Source organism: Harpia harpyja, chromosome 1 (genome assembly GCF_026419915.1).
Source record: "Harpia harpyja isolate bHarHar1 chromosome 1, bHarHar1 primary haplotype, whole genome shotgun sequence".
In the NCBI taxonomy this organism is placed as follows: domain Eukaryota; kingdom Metazoa; phylum Chordata; class Aves; order Accipitriformes; family Accipitridae; genus Harpia; species Harpia harpyja.
Genome location: NC_068940.1, coordinates 30,454,298 through 30,470,619, shown reverse-complemented (window position 1 = coordinate 30,470,619; position 16,322 = coordinate 30,454,298). Strand labels below are relative to the sequence as shown.

Genomic DNA, 16,322 nt, shown 5'->3' with positions numbered 1-16,322 from the left:
TGCTGGGGGCAGCAGCGATGGACCCCTGCCCTGGCAAACTCCCCCTGCCGCCTTGCCCACAGGGTGCTGAGCGCCCCTGAGAAAGAAATGACACAAAACTGTCCCCAGGGCACGTCCCCCAGAGCAGGAGATGCTTATTCAGTCATGCAAATGAATTTCAGTAGTGGCTCCTCTCCCCCATAACAATTCTCTCCCCGAGAGGATCTCTGCTGGCAAGCAAGGCTCCCTTGGGTACGTACACACACGCTGCTATTTCACGCTGTCTTGTTTCGCTTCTCTTTTTGATTTCACCGTAAAAAGTAGATAAAGTTGGAAACCGACAACTGCAGCAGCTTTCAAGGTTACAGGCAGCAGCGGTGTCAGAAACAGCAGGTTCCTCTACCTGAAAAGCGTGTTTCGCCCTTAGCCCGTGAAGGGGGGGTGTTAGCTGGTGGTGGCACACGGTGCGGTGGGAGCACCTGCTGCCACGGGTGGGTGGGTGCTGGCACGTCGTGCCGGGGCGCATCCAGGTGCTGCGGCTGTGGCCGGCGTGGAGCGTACGCTCTGCGGCTTCCCGCCACCGCCACGCTCCGTCCTCGGCCGCCTGCTGCCCTCGGAGCTGGGCACTGAGCATGTGTGCACGGAGCAGGAGACGTGTGTGGAGCAGATGTGCGCAAAGCAGATGTGCACGGAGCAGATGTGCACGGAGCAGGGGTGTGCGTGGAGGAGATGTGCATGGAGCCAGGGGATGAGCGTGGAGCGGGAGACTTGCACGGAATAGGGGTTGTGCATGGAGCAGATGTGCATGGACTGGCTGGGGCCGGAGCAGGAGATGGGCACAGGTTACGGAGAAGGGGTGGAAGGGCAGGCAGGCTGGTGCCAGCTGCCCTGATTTTAACACAGCATCAGGAGCCCCGTTCCCGAATACCGGCTCCTTTGGGAGGGCAGGGAAAGCCAGGCAAGGGCCGGTCCTTGGCCCATGAGCTGCAGCAAAGTGGCACCGAGAGCTGCTCCTGAGAGCTGCCCTGTGCGTGGTCAGAAGATGCAGGTTTGGTGGGAGCCAGGCAGCCACCCTGCCCGGGGGAGCTGCCCGGGGGCACGGTGGGAGGTGGGAGCTGCCCGTGGGGCTCAGCACGAGCCCGGCAGCAGCACAGGGTGAGCTGGGACGGCGCTGCGGAGGGCACGCGTCTCCCAAGGACCCTTGCTCAGAACACAGCAGGACCGGACGGCACAGCTGTTTGCTGGCTTTAATGAGGATGTGCTCGGTACGGTGACAAGATAACACAAATGACAGACCTGCTGAGCCAGGAAAGTGCCAGTGGTGGCCCATGCTGGTGGAGACAGGCACGCGTGAAGTCCTCCTGGTGTAATCGGCACCGAACAGCTTGCACAAGGCAGAGGTGCTCAGCCTCGTGGCTTGATCCCGTGTTCGAGATGGCTGATGGGTCCTGGGAGAGCTGCTGCTGAGCCCTGGCACGGCGAGTCCGGCCCTGAGCCTCAACCCGGCACCGCTGCTGAGATGGGAATGAATTAGGGGAGCTTTGCCAGCTCCGAGCACAGGGTGCTGACCTTGGGCCAGAGCGTGCCATGCAAACAGATCCACTTCTTCTTTATTGTGCCCTGCAGAAATGTCCCTGCTTCCTCCCCCGAAACGGGCTCTTTGGCCTTGCAGGCTGCGGTGCCACACATCACTTGGCAGCTACCCTGATGCTGGCGTACTCGGAGCAGGCTGCGCTGGGGGTCCTGCCGTGCCGCGGGGCTGCGGGCAGGGGCTGGAGATCGGCATAGTGGATGTCATTGTCCTCCTTGCTGCCTTGCTGCAGAAGTGCACACAAATGGTGAATGCCGTCACAAGAAAAATCTTGCAAAAATAACCCAAATGGCAGGTTCAAGCCGGGATGGCGGTGCCACGGCTGCAGAGACGGCCCCACGCTGTGGTGCGGAGCGTGCTGGGACCACGTGCAGGCAGCTGCTGCTCCGCCAGTGCCCACCCTGGCCCCGGAGCCTTGCAGAGTCCCTGCAAGCCAGGGCATTGGCATGGAATGCTCTTCCCCATACTCGTGGCTCACTCTTACCTGGCTGGGCAGATGTGAGGTCTCTGCATCCACGATTTCGCTGCTGGGGGGGGGGAAGGACGGCCATTAGAGCTAAAGGAAGCCAGGTCCCCTCCCCACTCCACTGAGCATGGCTCTCCTCAATTCCCCTCCCAAATTTTAGGTGGGCTTTGTGGCACATGGCCACACACAACGCCTGTGCTGAAGGCAGAGAAGAGGGACAACATGCTGTCTGCCCGCCTGGGCCGGGCTCAGACACCACGGTGAGGGGCTGCAGGGAGCTCCCCAGCGCTGGGTGCTCCCCACCACATGCTCCTGTGAAACGCAGAGAGAAGCGATGCAGCGCAGCAATGCGCCTGTGAGTAAAGGACTTTTTCTGGGGATAATCACTGCTTTGGAGGGAGAGGAAACCAGGATAAAGCAGGTGGATAAGGCAGTTCGCTCACCTCGGGGTGCAGAAGGAAGAGGTGGTGGGTACGGACCTGGGGGTGCCAGGGTTCCCTGCACAGCACCGCAGACGGATGGGCAAGAAGCTGCCCACGGCTGCCAGCCTGGCCAGGCGCTGGCTCTCTGCCTCGCCCCTGCGCTTCCTCCTGTACATGCAAAGGGTGACAAAGAGGCCAAGGAGGAGGAGGAAGCAGAGCACTACAGCTGCAGCCACCATGCTGGGAACCAGGGCTCTATCTGTGGAGATACAAGGCAGAGCAGGCAGAGGGTGGTGGGCAGCTTGGGACCCCGCCGCAGGCAGGATGGGGGCTGTGGGATGGGGTCCCCAGGGACCGGTGTCCCGCTGGGCTGCACTCACCATGCAGGGACACCACCGTGCCCTTTCCACGCCGAAACACATCAAGACCGCCCACCAGTTTCCTGAACTTCACGCAGTAATAGGTGCCGGCATCCTCGGGGCGAACATCCCTGATGCAGATGCTGAAGTCTGTGTTGGACTCACTCACTACCCTCGTCACGCGGGGGAAGGAACCCCTCTGTTCATAAACGGTCTCGTTCCCACTGCCCCAGCCCTTCAGCCACTTCACAGGGCCAGTGGGACCAGTTCCCGACGTGGTGCAGGTCAGGGTGAGCGTCTGCCCCGCTGCCACCGACACCTTGTCCTGGGGCTGCTGCAGCTCGAAGTCCGGACCCCCCTGGGCACCCACACCTGGGGCACAGCGACAGGAGGGTTTGGGGCTGAGCGTCGGAGCGAGGAGAGGCCTTGCTTCGCTCACCCAGAGAAGCCCCAGCTCGCTCCGAGTTTGCAGCAGCTCAGCTGAGAAATATCCCTGGATATGGCAGAGACAAACCGCAGGCGCTGGGAGCGGCGGGAGCTGGGTTCAAAACGAACAAGGAGCAAATTTGCCTCCCCTGTCGCGTCATTAACAGGAGGTGCTGCGGGTTGCTCGGACTCCAGAGAGGTACAGAGAGAGCCAAGGGGAATTCCTGGCAGGAAAAACTCCCGAGTGCTGTTAAACATTAACGCCCCGGCTCTGTACAACAGGAGCCAAGATTACCGGGGCTCTGCGAGGAAGCGGGGTTCACGGCTCGGGGGCCAGCCGGGAGCCGGCTCTGAGCGGGGATGTGCAGCCCTGGAGCCGAACGCAGCCCCCAAGCCCCTCCTGCCCCCAAACCCCTCCTGCCCAAAGCCCCCCCCCCGCTACCTTCGACACCGGCTCGGCGGGGCTCGGGGCCGCACGTCCCGGTGCTCGGCGCTGCACACCCCGCCCGCCTCACCCCCCCGGCATCCCAAAAAGGTGGTCGGAGGAGGAAAGTCCCCCGTTCCCCGTCCGACCTGCTCGCGTCACCGATCTGCCGCGGCCGCCGGGCCTCTCCCCCGCCGTCCCCGTCCCCCGTCCCCCCAACCCCGGTCCCGGGCAGCAGCAGCAGCCGGCGGCGGGGCAGGGAAGCGGCAGAGGTGGCGGGGGGGGGACGACTGTCGCCGTTCCGGACTCACCCGAGAACCACAGCGGGAAGAGGCTGAGCTGGCCGAATAGGAGCCGAACGGCCGCAGCGGCACGCCAGGCCATCGGCACTGCCAAACTTTGGGCTCCGGGCTCCGGGAGAAGGAAAAAGGAGAAGCTGCACAGGAAATGGAGGCGAGAGGGAGCGGGCTGTTAACGCTTTTGGTGCCTGCCCCGGGGCGGGCAAAGCGGCAGAATCGGCCGGCAGCTCCGCCGGGCTTTATCCCCGAAGGGCATCCGCCGAGGGCGAAGCGGCTCCGGGTCTGGCCCCAGCGGGGACGGGGCAGGAGAGCGGCTCGGGCTCCTTCTCGGTTTGGCGAGCGTTGGCTGCAGGGAGGGGTGTGGGGGGCTCAGGTGAAGCCCCGGGTGAGCTCTGCACCACCGGCCCATCGGAGAGGTCAAGCCGTGGCCCGATCCTGCTGGCAAGGGCCGGGTGTCCCCCCGACAGCCCGGGGTGCCGGGATCGGGCCCCCTCTCTTTGGTCGCCCCATGCCGGTGGCCGTGGCCCGCATCCGTGGGGAGAGCAGGACTGACATCACTGGCGAGGACCGGCCTCGTGACGTGAGATGGTGTCAACGCTGTGGGAACCGGCTGGGACTTGTGCAAGGGGTCCGTGGAGGAACTTGGCCAGCGGTGAGCCCCTTCCTTCCCCTTTGCCAGGAGAGAGCCCAGCACCCTGCCCTGCTGAGCCGAGCCGAGCCGAGCTGAGCCTTCACGGAGCAGGACGTGGGAATCACCATGGCTCTGGTGACATGGGCACTGCCTCTCCCCTACTTGATGCTGCTTCTGCTCCGGAGACCCCCAGGTGAGTGGGGTCCCAGCACAGCCCCAGCACCTTTCCCACGGCACGCTCCCCTGCGCCGCTGGCGGAGCAATCCCCTGTGCCCGTGGGTATCTGGGGCTCTTCTCTCACTGCCTCCCTTCCAGCTTGCTTTTTTCCCCAGCTGAAGAGTTTGGTTTACTCCAGAATGTCCCGGAAGCCCCGGGCTCTCCCCGTCCCGCAGTCACCAGCCGTGCTGGCTGCCCCGGGGGGCGAGGGGCAGGGATGTCTCTTTGTCCCCTGCTCTGGGTTTGGGGCCGGGGGTCTGGCGATGCCCCGTGCTGTGTCCCAGCTCCAGGGCCCCTCATCAGCCCCAAACCCTCCTGTTGCTGTGCCCAGGTGCGGGTGCCCAGGGGGGTCCAGACTTCGAGCTGCAGCAGCCCCAGGACAAGGTGTCGGTGGCAGCGGGGCAGACGCTCACCCTGACCTGCACCACGTCTGGAACTGGTCCCCCTGGCCCCACGAAGTGGCTGAAGGGCTGGGGCAGTGGGAGCGAGACCGTTTATGAACAGGCGGGTTCCTTCCCCCGCGTGACGAGGGTAGTGAGTGAGTCCAACACAGACTTCAGCATCCGCATCAGGGATGTTCGCCCCGAGGATGCCGGCACCTATTACTGCGTGAAGTTCGACAAACGGCTGGGCAGTCTTGATGTGTTTCGGCATGGAAAGGGCACGGTGGTGTCCGTGCACGGTGAGTGGGGCTCCCAGAGCAGCTCCCAGTGGGAACCAGCCCTGCTGGGAGCTGCCCCTGGCCCATCCTGGCCCATCTCAGCCCGGTGGGCTCCGCTCGGGGCGAGCGGGGATGGGGAAGGGGCTCGGGGGCCGGTCCCAGGAGAGGGTCCCATGGGCCATCCCCAGGCACATCCGTGCCCCCATGGGAGACCCCGGTCCCTGCAGCCCCGGGCTGGGTGGGGGTGGCAGAGCCTGGTCTGACGGCCCCACGCTTCTCCCCACAGCCAAACCCACCCCCCCATTCGTGTCCGGACCCAACAACAGAACGGGGCTGGGGCAACGGGTGCCTTTTACCTGCACGGCCGGAGGGTTCTTCCCCAAAGAGGTTGAGGTGAAATGGTTCAAGGGCAAGGACCGGATCTCAGTTCAGCCGCCCAATATCACCCTTGGGCAGACGAAATCCTCCTACAACATGTCCAGCACTGCGGTGGTGACACTGCAGGAGGACGATGTCCGCTCGCAGCTCATCTGTGAGGTGCGGCACTCCACGCTGATGACCCCGCTGAGGGGGATGTACAAGCTCAGCAAAGCCCTGCGAGGTGAGGGCTGGGGGGGAACCGGCGCTCGGGGTGCCCAGCTCCTGTGGGGCTGGGGGTCCCAGGACAGGGACAGGGCACCCTGTGGGCAGCAGAGCCGGGGGACGCCAGGCACCAGGTGCTGCCTCTCTTCCCAGTTTCCCCCAGCGTCAGCGTGGTCGCTGACGTGCCGAGCCCCGTTGAGGTGAACAAGACCATGAACTTCACCTGCCACGTGAAGGGGTTTTACCCAAGAGATGTGGCCGTCGCCTGGCTGGAGAACGGGATGGAGATAAAGGTGGAGAACATCTCCCAGCCGGTGGAGACCCCCCGGGGCTTGTTTGAGCTGAGGAGCGTGGTGGAGGTCCAAGCGACGGAGGAGAAGAACGGGTCCGTGTTCACCTGCCGAGTGGTGCACGATGCCCAGGACCCCATCAGCGGGACGGCCACCCTGTGGATCGCTGCCCCAGCCAGGGGGGGATCGAGCGACAGGACCCAGGCAGGTAACGGTGCATGAGAGCCGCTGGGATGCGGTCCCTGCCGGGGAGGCTGTAAGATGTCACCCCCCCTGAGAAAGCTCAAAGTCCCACCAGAGTCTGGTTCAAGGACAGAAAAACTCCATATTGGGGGGTTGGGGGGGTGTGATGCTAGCAGGTACTGAGCCGCCATTCTTGGTGCTTCAGGTGTCACCAGCCCAACCCCAGCTGTAAGGCTGGGTGGGGGTGGCAGAGCCCGGTCTGACAGCCCAACGCTTCTCCCCACAACCAAACCCACCCCCCGAGTCGTGTCTGGGCCGGACCACAGAACGGGGCTGGGGCAACGGGTGCCTTTCACCTGCATGGCTGGACGGGTCTTCCCTGAAGACACGCTCATGTCCCCTGTCCCCACTGCAGGTGTGTGCCTCCTGTCCAGCCCTGGCTTGTGGCTTGGCATCCTGCTAGAGAAGGGGCTTCTCGGCGGCCTCCTCATCTTCCTCTTCAAGCGTGCGAGGGCATGAGAAGGGAAATGCCAGGTCCGCCACCTCATCCCACTCCGCGTCGACCTTCGGTTCCTCGGATCGCAGCACCGGGAGCGGGTCCCGGGACTCGGCTGCCGCCGGCTTTGTCGTGTATACCGGGAAATAAAGGGGCTGCGATGCAAAGGTTGCCCTGGACTGCTCCACGCCACCCGTCCCGGCCACTCGTCCCCTGGCGCAGACCCCCGCGGCAGCCCTGGCCAGCGGCGGGAGCGGGACGGTGGAGCCTTGGCGGGGGGAACCGGGACAGCCCCTGGCTGCGTCACCGGCAGGGGCAGCGCCGTAAGACCGCCGGAGGGCTCGGGTTAATTGGGGGGGGGGGGTGCCCGTCCCGGTGCTCGGCGTTTCGCATCGCGGTGCTCGGCGCTGCGCACCCGGTGCTCGGCGCATCGCACCGCCGGGCCGCCAGGGGTCGCTGTGCAGAGAGCAGAGCGGGGCTGGTCGCTCCTAGGTGTTTCCAGCCGGTAGCGTTTGTCGGCGCACACGGGGCGGGGCGTGGAGGGGCGGGGCTGGCGCGGGCCCCGGCGGGGTTTAGGCGCTGCACCGCGGCAAGATGGCGGATAGGGAGGAGGCGCTGAGGGAGTTCGTGGCCGTGACCGGTGTCGAGGAGGAGCGAGCGCGTTTCTTCCTGGAGTCCGCCGGTTGGGATCTCCAGGTAGCCCCGTCGTCCTCCCCGCCGTCGGCGGCGGCGGGAGCGGGAGCGTTGGACCGGGAGCTCGGTCTCCTGCAGGTTCAAGGCCTCGCCCGGCGGCCGCTCCCTAGTCCCCGGCCCGCGAGGGTCGGTCTCCGCCGGTGCCGCGGGTCCGGGGGCTGGTTGGGGCCGAAGCCCGTCCTGGTTCTCTCGTTAATTTGAACATAGCTAATTTCTAGAACGGGGCGAAGAACCGGGGGGGGGGGGGGGTGTCTGGGTTTTGCCGGGTTTGCGTGGGTTTTCCTTGAACGCTCGTGCGGTTGTTAGTGCTTCACCGTTTGTACTGTCAGCAGCAGTCCCGGCACCCCCAAATTAAGGGGGAGATCGGCCACCACTCTGACCCGCTCCTGTCTCCCGTCCCCCTCAAACGATCCAGCTGTGTTAATCTCCGAGTCTGCTCACGGATGTCACAAAAGCAACTGTTTCAAAACAGTAATTTTAGCACAACCCCTGTAGAAATATTGCAGAATAAGGGTGGGTTGCTCTGGCATACCTGTAGCGGTGAGTGTCCTACCACGATAAAGCCAAACGTCAGAAGCTGGCAAAGCCTCATCTTTGCTAGGACCTCCAAAGGGGGAAATTACATGAAATGTCTGTATGTTATTTGGGTGTGGTTTTGCTGTTTTTGCTCTCATGCTGAAAAGCTCCTGTGGTGTTCCTTTCCAGATTGCGCTTGCCAGTTTCTATGAGGACGGGGGTGATGAGGACATTCTGACTCTTCCCCAGCCGACACCCAGCTCTATATCCAGAGGCACTGCAGCCAGGTGAGGAGGGAGCTTCAGCTCAGGCCGATCTGTTTATCAGCGGCTTGTAAACCTGACAGTGAAAACTATTTATGTAAAAACGCAAGCTCTGTCTAAAGCACTGATGTATGTTAATTTTCAGGAGAAATAGTTCTGCGTTTAGGTCTGCTTCACCTCATATACTTCTCTAGAAATTGTGAAAACCTCAGCATTTGTACATCAGAAGCGCAGATGTTACGGCACAACTAACCCAAAAATCAGTTAGGACAACTTGCCTCATTGGTCAGGAAAAACTTGATTTGTCTTTTGAGGTTAGAAGATAATCGGTTGGTGACACTTTCATTTGAGCAGATTGTATCTTCACAGGAAAAATATTTTCTAATTTTGTGTGACACCTGATCCGATGAAGTCGAGCTTTTTACCAAAGGAAGTTATTTTTGCCTTACCAAATCCCTGTGCAGTAGGGAAATACTATCCAGTTTTAAAGAGAAGGAGCTACTGACTATATGCTGAAGGAAAAGTGCTCTCGGCTCAGGCTTTGGTGAATAAAGTCCATATTGCAGAAGAACCCTGCTTCAGTTTGGATCATAGCTAACAGCCTTGGCAGAAAAAACAGGAGGGGAAAGACGTGGAGGCTGGACTGTCCTGGGGCCTGGAAGAGAAACCTGTGCTTGTGCAGGTTCAGAAGTGGCGGCTCTTTGGAAGAAGCAACAAAATCTAGTACGCGAGCAGAGAAGACTGAAGACCCGCTGCTTTTTCTGTGGCTGCAGCCGCCATCTGAGCCTCCTCCAGTGCTCCCACTCCAGTTTTCTCTTTGGTGTGGTTGGCAGAGAGGTCCAAGAGCTCGGTTTACCGCTCGGTTACACCAGTACTGACCTGTCATTTCATAGAGTAATGAATCAGACCCTGAAAGTAGGACAGGGTCAACCTAACTGCTGTGTTCAGGAGCTTTTGCTCATGTTGTTGAAACGTGTCATGAGGCTGACGTACTTCTCCAATTGACTTTTGCAGTGACCACAGAGTAACATCGTTTAGAGACCTTGTTCATGCGCAGGAGGAGGATGATGAAGAGGAGGAGGGACAGCGGTAAGTTTTCAGTTAAAGACTTAACACCTGTGTGTTTATCCCTGCCCTTTTGTGATGGCTTGCCACTTGTGTACAGTGTTTTTTTAAAAAGCAGATTTAAGTCGATACAAAATTCCTGTATTGAGAAATCTTAGATTTGACCCGGTAAGGTTGGTCAGTGCAAAGTCTGTACATGGCTGTATAAATACCAGTTTTCATTGCTGAATTGTGCTGTTGAAAGCCCAAGGTAGGATGTGGAAGCCCAAGGTTAAGAATAGGAAAAAGCCCAGATCATCAGTTGTGTCTGTAGAGAACAGAAATGTGGGAATAATGCAGGGATTGCTTTTCTTTCTGCCTGGGTTTTGGGGGGGGTTGGTTGGGTGTTTTTGTTGGTTTGGTTTGGTTTTTTAAGTGCTGCTTAAGGGTAACGTAATGGAGTGTGGAGGTGGAAAGAAAAATGTAGGTCCCCTTTCCAATGGGAACATGGTATACGAGTGGGAAAGCTGTCTACGATGTCAGCTGTAAGTAGTTAAATACCCTTAAGGTTAACAGGCAAGGTAAATTGAATGGAACTGATGTATCTTAAGGTGGCTCAGTCTAGGTAGACTGTGTGGTCGTCTTCGAACAGATGTGAGCTTGCTCTGTATGTGTTACGAGCCATCTGGAAGCTAATAAACCCGATCTTCCAGAAGTGCTTAATTGCACTTCACCGTGTGTTCATTGCTTCCCGTTTAGATCTGTCCTGTGTGTGGTGATCTTTCAGTGTGGCACAGACATGTGCCTTCCCTCAAAATACCTGTTAGATGTTGCCCATTTTCTTCCATCTGACAGATCAGAGGTGTGCTGGAAGTCTTGTTCAGCATGGTAATATAGCATTTGAAACTGAGCCTTGTCAGTGTGGACTGTTTCCCTTGCTAGGGCCGAGAGAGTTGTTACCACTTTATTCCTGTTGATCAATGGATAATTTTATAGTAACTGACGTAAAAAGAAACCCTCTGCAGTACAGGAACTTGTAAGTGGCTACAGTAGGAGATCCACTGGTAGTAGCTAATATTTGTAGATCCAAGTTGGACAAAAATGAACTGAATCCTGATATAAAACTGCTGGGTCCTGTCACGTGCGTCTCCTGGAGAAGCAGCGGTCCAGTCTTACCCAGAAGCCATGTGCTTTCTGTTAGGTTTTATGCCGGTGGCTCAGAGAGAAGTGGACAGCAGATCGTTGGTCCTCCAAGGAAGAAGAGTCCCAACGAACTGGTGGAGGATCTGTTCAAAGGAGCAAAGGAGCACGGTGCAGTGGCGGTTGATCGGACAGCCAAGAGCGGTGGCGAGACTAGCAAGCCTAAAGTGAGGAGTGATGAGTTCTTCCTTCTGTTCCCTGTTTCAGTTAAGGCTCCCACTGTGACAGCTGTTTGGTACTGTGGAGTCCTGGAATAACCTTAAAAGGGCAGCTAAGTCTGGACTTCTCTCTTAGTGCAGCTCCAATTCGTGTGTCACAGTGGCAAGAAAAGCTGCTTTCTTGTGCCATATTTATTAACTTGTTCAAGCTGGTCACTGTGCCTGCAGGACAATAGATGTTGCTGATGCCATGAAGCCCCCCTGTTCATCCATAATGTTGTTGGGGAAAGGGAAGCAAGCTGTCTTGGGTTTGTGTCACTCTATAACCTCTTTGCCCGTCCCTCTCTCTTGCAGCCTTTTGCAGGGGGAGGGTATCGCCTTGGGGCTACTCCAGAGGAGGAGTCTGCTTATGTGGCAGGAGAGAGGAGACAGAACTCTGCTCAGGATGTGAGTATCTCTCTGTTCTGTTTTGTAGATGTCACCCGAGGGATTTCTCTGCTGTAGCTACACAGCTCGCAAGCCCAGAGAGTTATAAAGCTTGATAGAAATTCAAGAGGATGGAAGTATGGTAAATCCTGCTTCTCGTGGGATTTCTGATTAGAAAATAATAGATGCTTGGGTCTTGCGTAAGCAGTTTTTTGATGATCTTTTAATTAAGAATCTGAGTGTTCCTTAGAAGGGCAGATTGCAAAAAATAGTGTGCAAAGAGCACTGGGTAATTAATGCTGCTTTATCCGTTGAAGAGATGTGGAGCTAGCAGCATCAATGCAGGACTCTCGTGCTTGGCTTGTGAGCAAATACCCATCTAGGCTGTGGTGGGAGCTTGGTTTAGGCTCCTTGCCTAGCACACCCTTGGGTCTTCAACCATATTTATCAGAAAGGGGTCTGTGGTGCCACCTTCTAGCAATTGATGTGTGAGTGCTTTGGGTTTTTCCCTCAGCCCAGAGGAACCTGACTGGAATGTTTTGTGCATCTTGAAATTCCTCTGCCGGTCAGGAACTTTTCACTTTGTGTCCGGTTATTGTTCTTACTAAGATGCTTCAGTGAGGCTGACTGTTGTTTGGGGGCTGCTGCAGGTGCATGTTGTACTGAAGCTCTGGAAGAGTGGATTCAGTCTGGATAGCGGAGAACTGAGGAGCTACCAGGATCCGTCCAATGCCCAGTTTCTTGATGATATCCGCAGAGGGTATGTAGCAAGAGGGGAGAGAAAGAATAGCTGTTTTCTGAAACACAAGCCTTTGTGGAATCCAGGATGCTGAATAAATGGCACATTTCACCTGAGCTTTCTTATAAGAGCTAGATTCTTAATGTGGAAACTATGGGAGGGCAGATTTGAACATTTACTTCAGATAAGTGGGAAGTGGCTTTGGTTTGTATGGGGCCTTGAGAGTTTGAAGTGAACAGACTTTCATATTTGGGCTGAGGATTTCTATTGCATCGTGTCACTCCAGGTGAGGGCCAGGGAAAAGTAATCTTTAATTTGTGTCTGTTAGTGGGAAGGTGTGCATCTGCCCTGTTAATTAAGCAAGGGCTCACTGCAATTCCTGAAATTCCAGAGGGCTGTGGCTGGCACTTTTTCTCTGCACTTTCTTGACTTGTTTCTTCAGGCAGCTGCCTTAGGACACTCTCTTTGCAGGGAAGTCCCGGCAGAGCTGCGCAGGTTAGCACGGGGCGGACAAGTGAACCTGGATATGGAGGATCACCGTGATGAGGAGTATGTGAAACCTAAAAGTGTATTCAAAGCTTTTACTGGAGAAGGACAGAAGCTGGGCAGGTAAGAAGACAGCAGCGCTGGTTTACTATGTGTGTGATGTGAGAGAGTCACTTTGAGAGTTTTGCTGGATTGAGCCTTTTGATTCATCTTTCTGAAGAAAACGCACTTGGTGCCTGCAGTGTGTGAGGTGTTCCTCTAAGAGAGGAAATTAGGTTTACTGGCGTGCTCAGCCTTTCTGTGGCAGGAGGCGGATCCCTGGTTTGGAACCACCATGACATGTCACGTAGAAGCAGTGTTTCCAAGTTACACTGCCCCTGTTCCTGTGGGTGTGTGAAGACCTGTGATGCAGTGCTGCAGAGGGAGATGGCAGAGGTGAAGTTCTAGACAAGTTCCTGCTGACTAGCAGACTCCTAAATTCTCAATTCCAACTTGCATTGGTGTCTCTTGACTAGGAACCCTGGTAGTTGGGCCCAGCAGGCGATAAGCTCACTGCCTGACTCCTGGCACCCTGCAGCCAGGTGAGTCGTTTGGTTTTTAACAGCTCGCCTTGTGTCTCCCTGTTCTCAGCACTGTGCCCCAGGTGATGGGCACCAGCTCGCCAGCCCAGCAGGCAGAGAATGAAGCCAAAGCCAGTTCTGCCATCGCTATTGATGAGTCGGAGCCCATCACCAACATCCAAATCCGGCTTGCTGACGGTGGGCGACTGGTCCAGAAGTTTAACCACAATCACAGGTACAAACGCAACAGGAAACACAGGTTACTAACTGGGAAGGCCTGAATGATGCTGCAAACTGCACAGATGGAGCAGATGTTAAAATCCTGGCTAGCCTGCTAAAGGGAGCTCTGGGGATCCTTCTGTGTAGGTGAATAGGAATAAAGTTATTGTGGGGTTTTAAGGCAGTCGTTAACTGTTGGAAGGATAGGATTTGCTTTCCAAATAGTGATGGATTATAGCCAGTGATACTGCACCTGGGACCTTCAGTATTATCAGCAGAACTTTCCTTAACGTTACCTATAAAAAGCTGAATCTCTTCTAAGGGCTTTAGCAACTGTCAGATAATTAGGAACTTGGTTCAGTTATTCTGACTCTCAGTTCAGACTTTTCTACTGGGCTGTTCCCTGGGCTGAATGGAGCACCAAGGAGTACTCTTACAGCAGTTCAGTTCCCTTGGACAAGTAAAGGTGGCTTATATACCCTGCTGCTTCGTTAGACTTCTCTCCCGAAGTCCTTCTCACCTACTTGATCTCAGAGAGTGTGGCCATTTGTTTATACTCATTCCTCCAGTTTCTAGAAGAGAATCAAGCATGATGCAAAAAGTTACAAAAACTTTCTTCTACGATCGGGTGCAGGAAATAGATCCAGTGTCACTGTTTTGGCTGCTCTTGGGAGTTGAGATCATCTAGATTATGGTGCGTGTGATGAGCTCAGTCACTTATAGCAGCTAGTGTCAAGCAATTTGTTAATCTGTTCATGTTGAAGGATTCAGAAGCTTTCAATTTCAACTAGCCGCCTGACAACACAAACATTCCCATTGGGCAGTGTAAAAGAACATTTAGCTGTAAGTCTTTAGCTTATAAAGCAGCTTGTGTTATTTTCACTGAATGGGAGCCTACGGAGGAGTAGGTTAAATCTGAATCGTCTGGCTGTGGCCTCTACTGTTAGCTGAAAAACAAGAGCAGCAACTGCAGGGTTGCATGCTCTGGAAAGGGTGAATTTAGGCTGTTGCCATGCATTTTTTACAGGATGTTTAGTAACAGGATCACCCTTGTGTGTTTGATCCCTTTGGGCAGGATCCGTGACATCCGACTCTTCATAGTAGATGCTCGGCCAGCGATGGCTGCCACCAGTTTCGTCCTCATGACCACCTTCCCAAATAAAGAGCTGACTGATGAGAACCAAACCCTGAAGGAAGCCAACCTGCTCAATGCTGTCATTGTTCAGCGGTTAACATAAAGGAACCCACCTCTCGCCACACGCCTGCCTGCAGTGCGCATGTGTCGTCTTGTCCTGTGTGTGCACCTGCGCTGTGCAACATGGGCTCACATCTACTCGTAGCTCTGGGTTCTTAGGTCTTGGTTGGACTTTTTTTCTCTTTAGTTGCATTTCCCATGGTTTTTTTTTTTTTTTTTTTTGTGATGATGATCAGTGGACTTTAAAATAAATAAACAAAACGAATCCGTTTTGAAAGGAGCTGCAGCCTATTGTGCCACAAATTCTCCCACGAGAGTTCAGTTACCTTTGTGGATTGCGTTACTGCGCTCTTTAGAGGGGAGGAAGGTAAGGGGGAAGGGAGCTCCCAGGGAGCAGTTTCTGACCGTTGCCAACTGACTGCTCATCACAATCTTTTTGCTCTTCCCTCTCCTCCAGGGACTGCTGCAAAGTACTCCCTTTGTTTTCACACATTAAATACAAACTATACGAGAATGGGTGATCTGATTGTCAGGATAATGGTTACACTACTGTAAAAGCTTCATGGGGGAAGTCTTTGTGAAACAGCTGTTGCTCAGTGTGGGGAAAACTGATGTGTGTGTGCAGGTGCAAGGTTTAACACTCTTCTTGGGCTTTTCTGGAGAGAAAGTCCTGACTTCCCTTCCCTCAGCAGAACTCTTAGGGGCATTCACTGCAGTACCCACCTGCTCTGCCTGCACTTTCTGCAGCAGTCCAGACTGACTGCAGTTCTAATTTGCTGTATTGCATTTCTCTGAGAAACCCTGCTGCTGACTTTTTCTTTCCAAGAAGGCACAAAGCTGAATCAGCTTGAAGTGACTGAAAGGGCAAACAGAGTCTGTCTTACTGGAAAGCAAGTTTTATTTTGAGAGGTGAATTATTGAGAGGATGGAAGCAGCTCAGGTGGAAAAACTCAAGGCTGTAGTACCCTTTGCTTTATTTCCTCTCCTCTGCTGAGGACTAACATAACTGAACACCTGGAATTCTCCAGCTTTGGTCTGTTCTGCTGTTAATGTTTTGGGCTCAGGTCTCCATATTTTTCTTTCCTTTGAACAGAATCCCACAGGTGAATTTGTTATGCCTAGACATGAGGGACTGGTAGCTCTGGTGTAGCGTCACACGTACGAGTTGCCATATAGCGTTGTGCCACGGCACTTTGCGCCGACCCGCAGCATGCTTGCTATCCAAAGCCCTGGGCTTCAGCGCAGAACTCGGAGCTGTGCTGAACAGTGGGCCTCCAGACATCAGCTAACTGGGAGCTGCCCTGCGCCCAGCGGTATCCCTTTGAGAGAGGCTGGATTGCTGCCGTGCGAAGGGTTGGAGCACGCCATCCGCTTTCCGCCTTAGTCACACTGGAGCCCTGCGGCTGCTACTGTGCTGTAAGTCCACCCCCCTCATCACTCTGAAGCTTCCAGGTCCTCACCTTGGTGCGAGCAGAGAACAAGCTGTAGGGAAGTGCAGGCTGGGGGAGGGCCAGCAGGTTGGACAGGTTCAGCATGAGAAACTCGCTTGGCTGGCTGTATTAATACAAAACTGTGGGAGTAGATACCAGACCTTAGCAAGGGCATTTTTACAACAGTTTCTCAACCGAGAGCTGAATTAACTTACATTTTTCATTACTAAATGGATATATAATGTGCGTAACAACAAATTTGTAAATTATTGTGAAAATTACCATTAAAAGGCCACAAAATAGGAAAACAGCGTTTGATCCTTTCTAATAGTGGCTACCATCTGTTCTTGTATTTTGGATGATGTGCA

General features: G+C 55.6%; 3 protein-coding genes across 7 annotated transcripts; 2 read left to right on the top strand and 1 right to left on the bottom strand.

Moving 5' to 3' along the window:
• Positions 1-103: 103 nt before the first annotated feature.
• Positions 104-4,306, bottom strand: LOC128140484 (signal-regulatory protein gamma-like). 5 transcript variants are annotated; one of them, XR_008234758.1, is made up of 6 exons: positions 3,979-4,305; positions 2,839-3,189; positions 2,480-2,717; positions 2,055-2,097; positions 1,276-1,796; positions 104-382 (listed from the first exon to the last, which is right to left on the bottom strand). XR_008234758.1 is itself a non-coding variant. In XM_052784277.1 (5 exons), the coding sequence occupies exons 1-5, from the start codon at positions 4,049-4,051 to the stop codon at positions 1,668-1,670; spliced, it is 831 nt and encodes a 276-aa protein (XP_052640237.1). In that variant the 5' UTR covers positions 4,052-4,306; the 3' UTR covers positions 1,213-1,667. The 5 variants fall into 5 exon arrangements, 4 of the variants coding, with proteins under 4 accessions (XP_052640237.1, XP_052640248.1, XP_052640258.1 ...); XM_052784277.1 differs by lacking the exon at positions 104-382 and having other exon boundaries at positions 1,213-1,796; positions 2,055-2,094; positions 3,979-4,306; XM_052784288.1 differs by lacking the exon at positions 104-382 and having other exon boundaries at positions 1,213-1,796; positions 2,516-2,717; positions 3,979-4,306.
• LOC128140466 (tyrosine-protein phosphatase non-receptor type substrate 1-like) lies at positions 4,233-7,192 on the top strand. Its single transcript, XM_052784209.1, has 6 exons — positions 4,233-4,296; positions 4,646-4,790; positions 5,145-5,495; positions 5,761-6,075; positions 6,210-6,560; positions 6,945-7,192. The coding sequence occupies exons 2-6, from the start codon at positions 4,724-4,726 to the stop codon at positions 7,046-7,048; spliced, it is 1,188 nt and encodes a 395-aa protein (XP_052640169.1). The 5' UTR covers positions 4,233-4,296; positions 4,646-4,723; the 3' UTR covers positions 7,049-7,192.
• Positions 7,193-7,563: 371 nt separating this feature from the next.
• On the top strand, positions 7,564-16,262 carry NSFL1C (NSFL1 cofactor). The gene is made up of 9 exons (XM_052784225.1): positions 7,564-7,721; positions 8,424-8,521; positions 9,512-9,586; positions 10,743-10,908; positions 11,254-11,346; positions 11,976-12,085; positions 12,536-12,673; positions 13,181-13,345; positions 14,405-16,262. Exons 1-9 carry the CDS (start codon positions 7,620-7,622, stop codon positions 14,565-14,567), a joined length of 1,110 nt encoding a protein of 369 aa, XP_052640185.1. The 5' UTR covers positions 7,564-7,619; the 3' UTR covers positions 14,568-16,262.
• Positions 16,263-16,322: the final 60 nt, after the last annotated feature.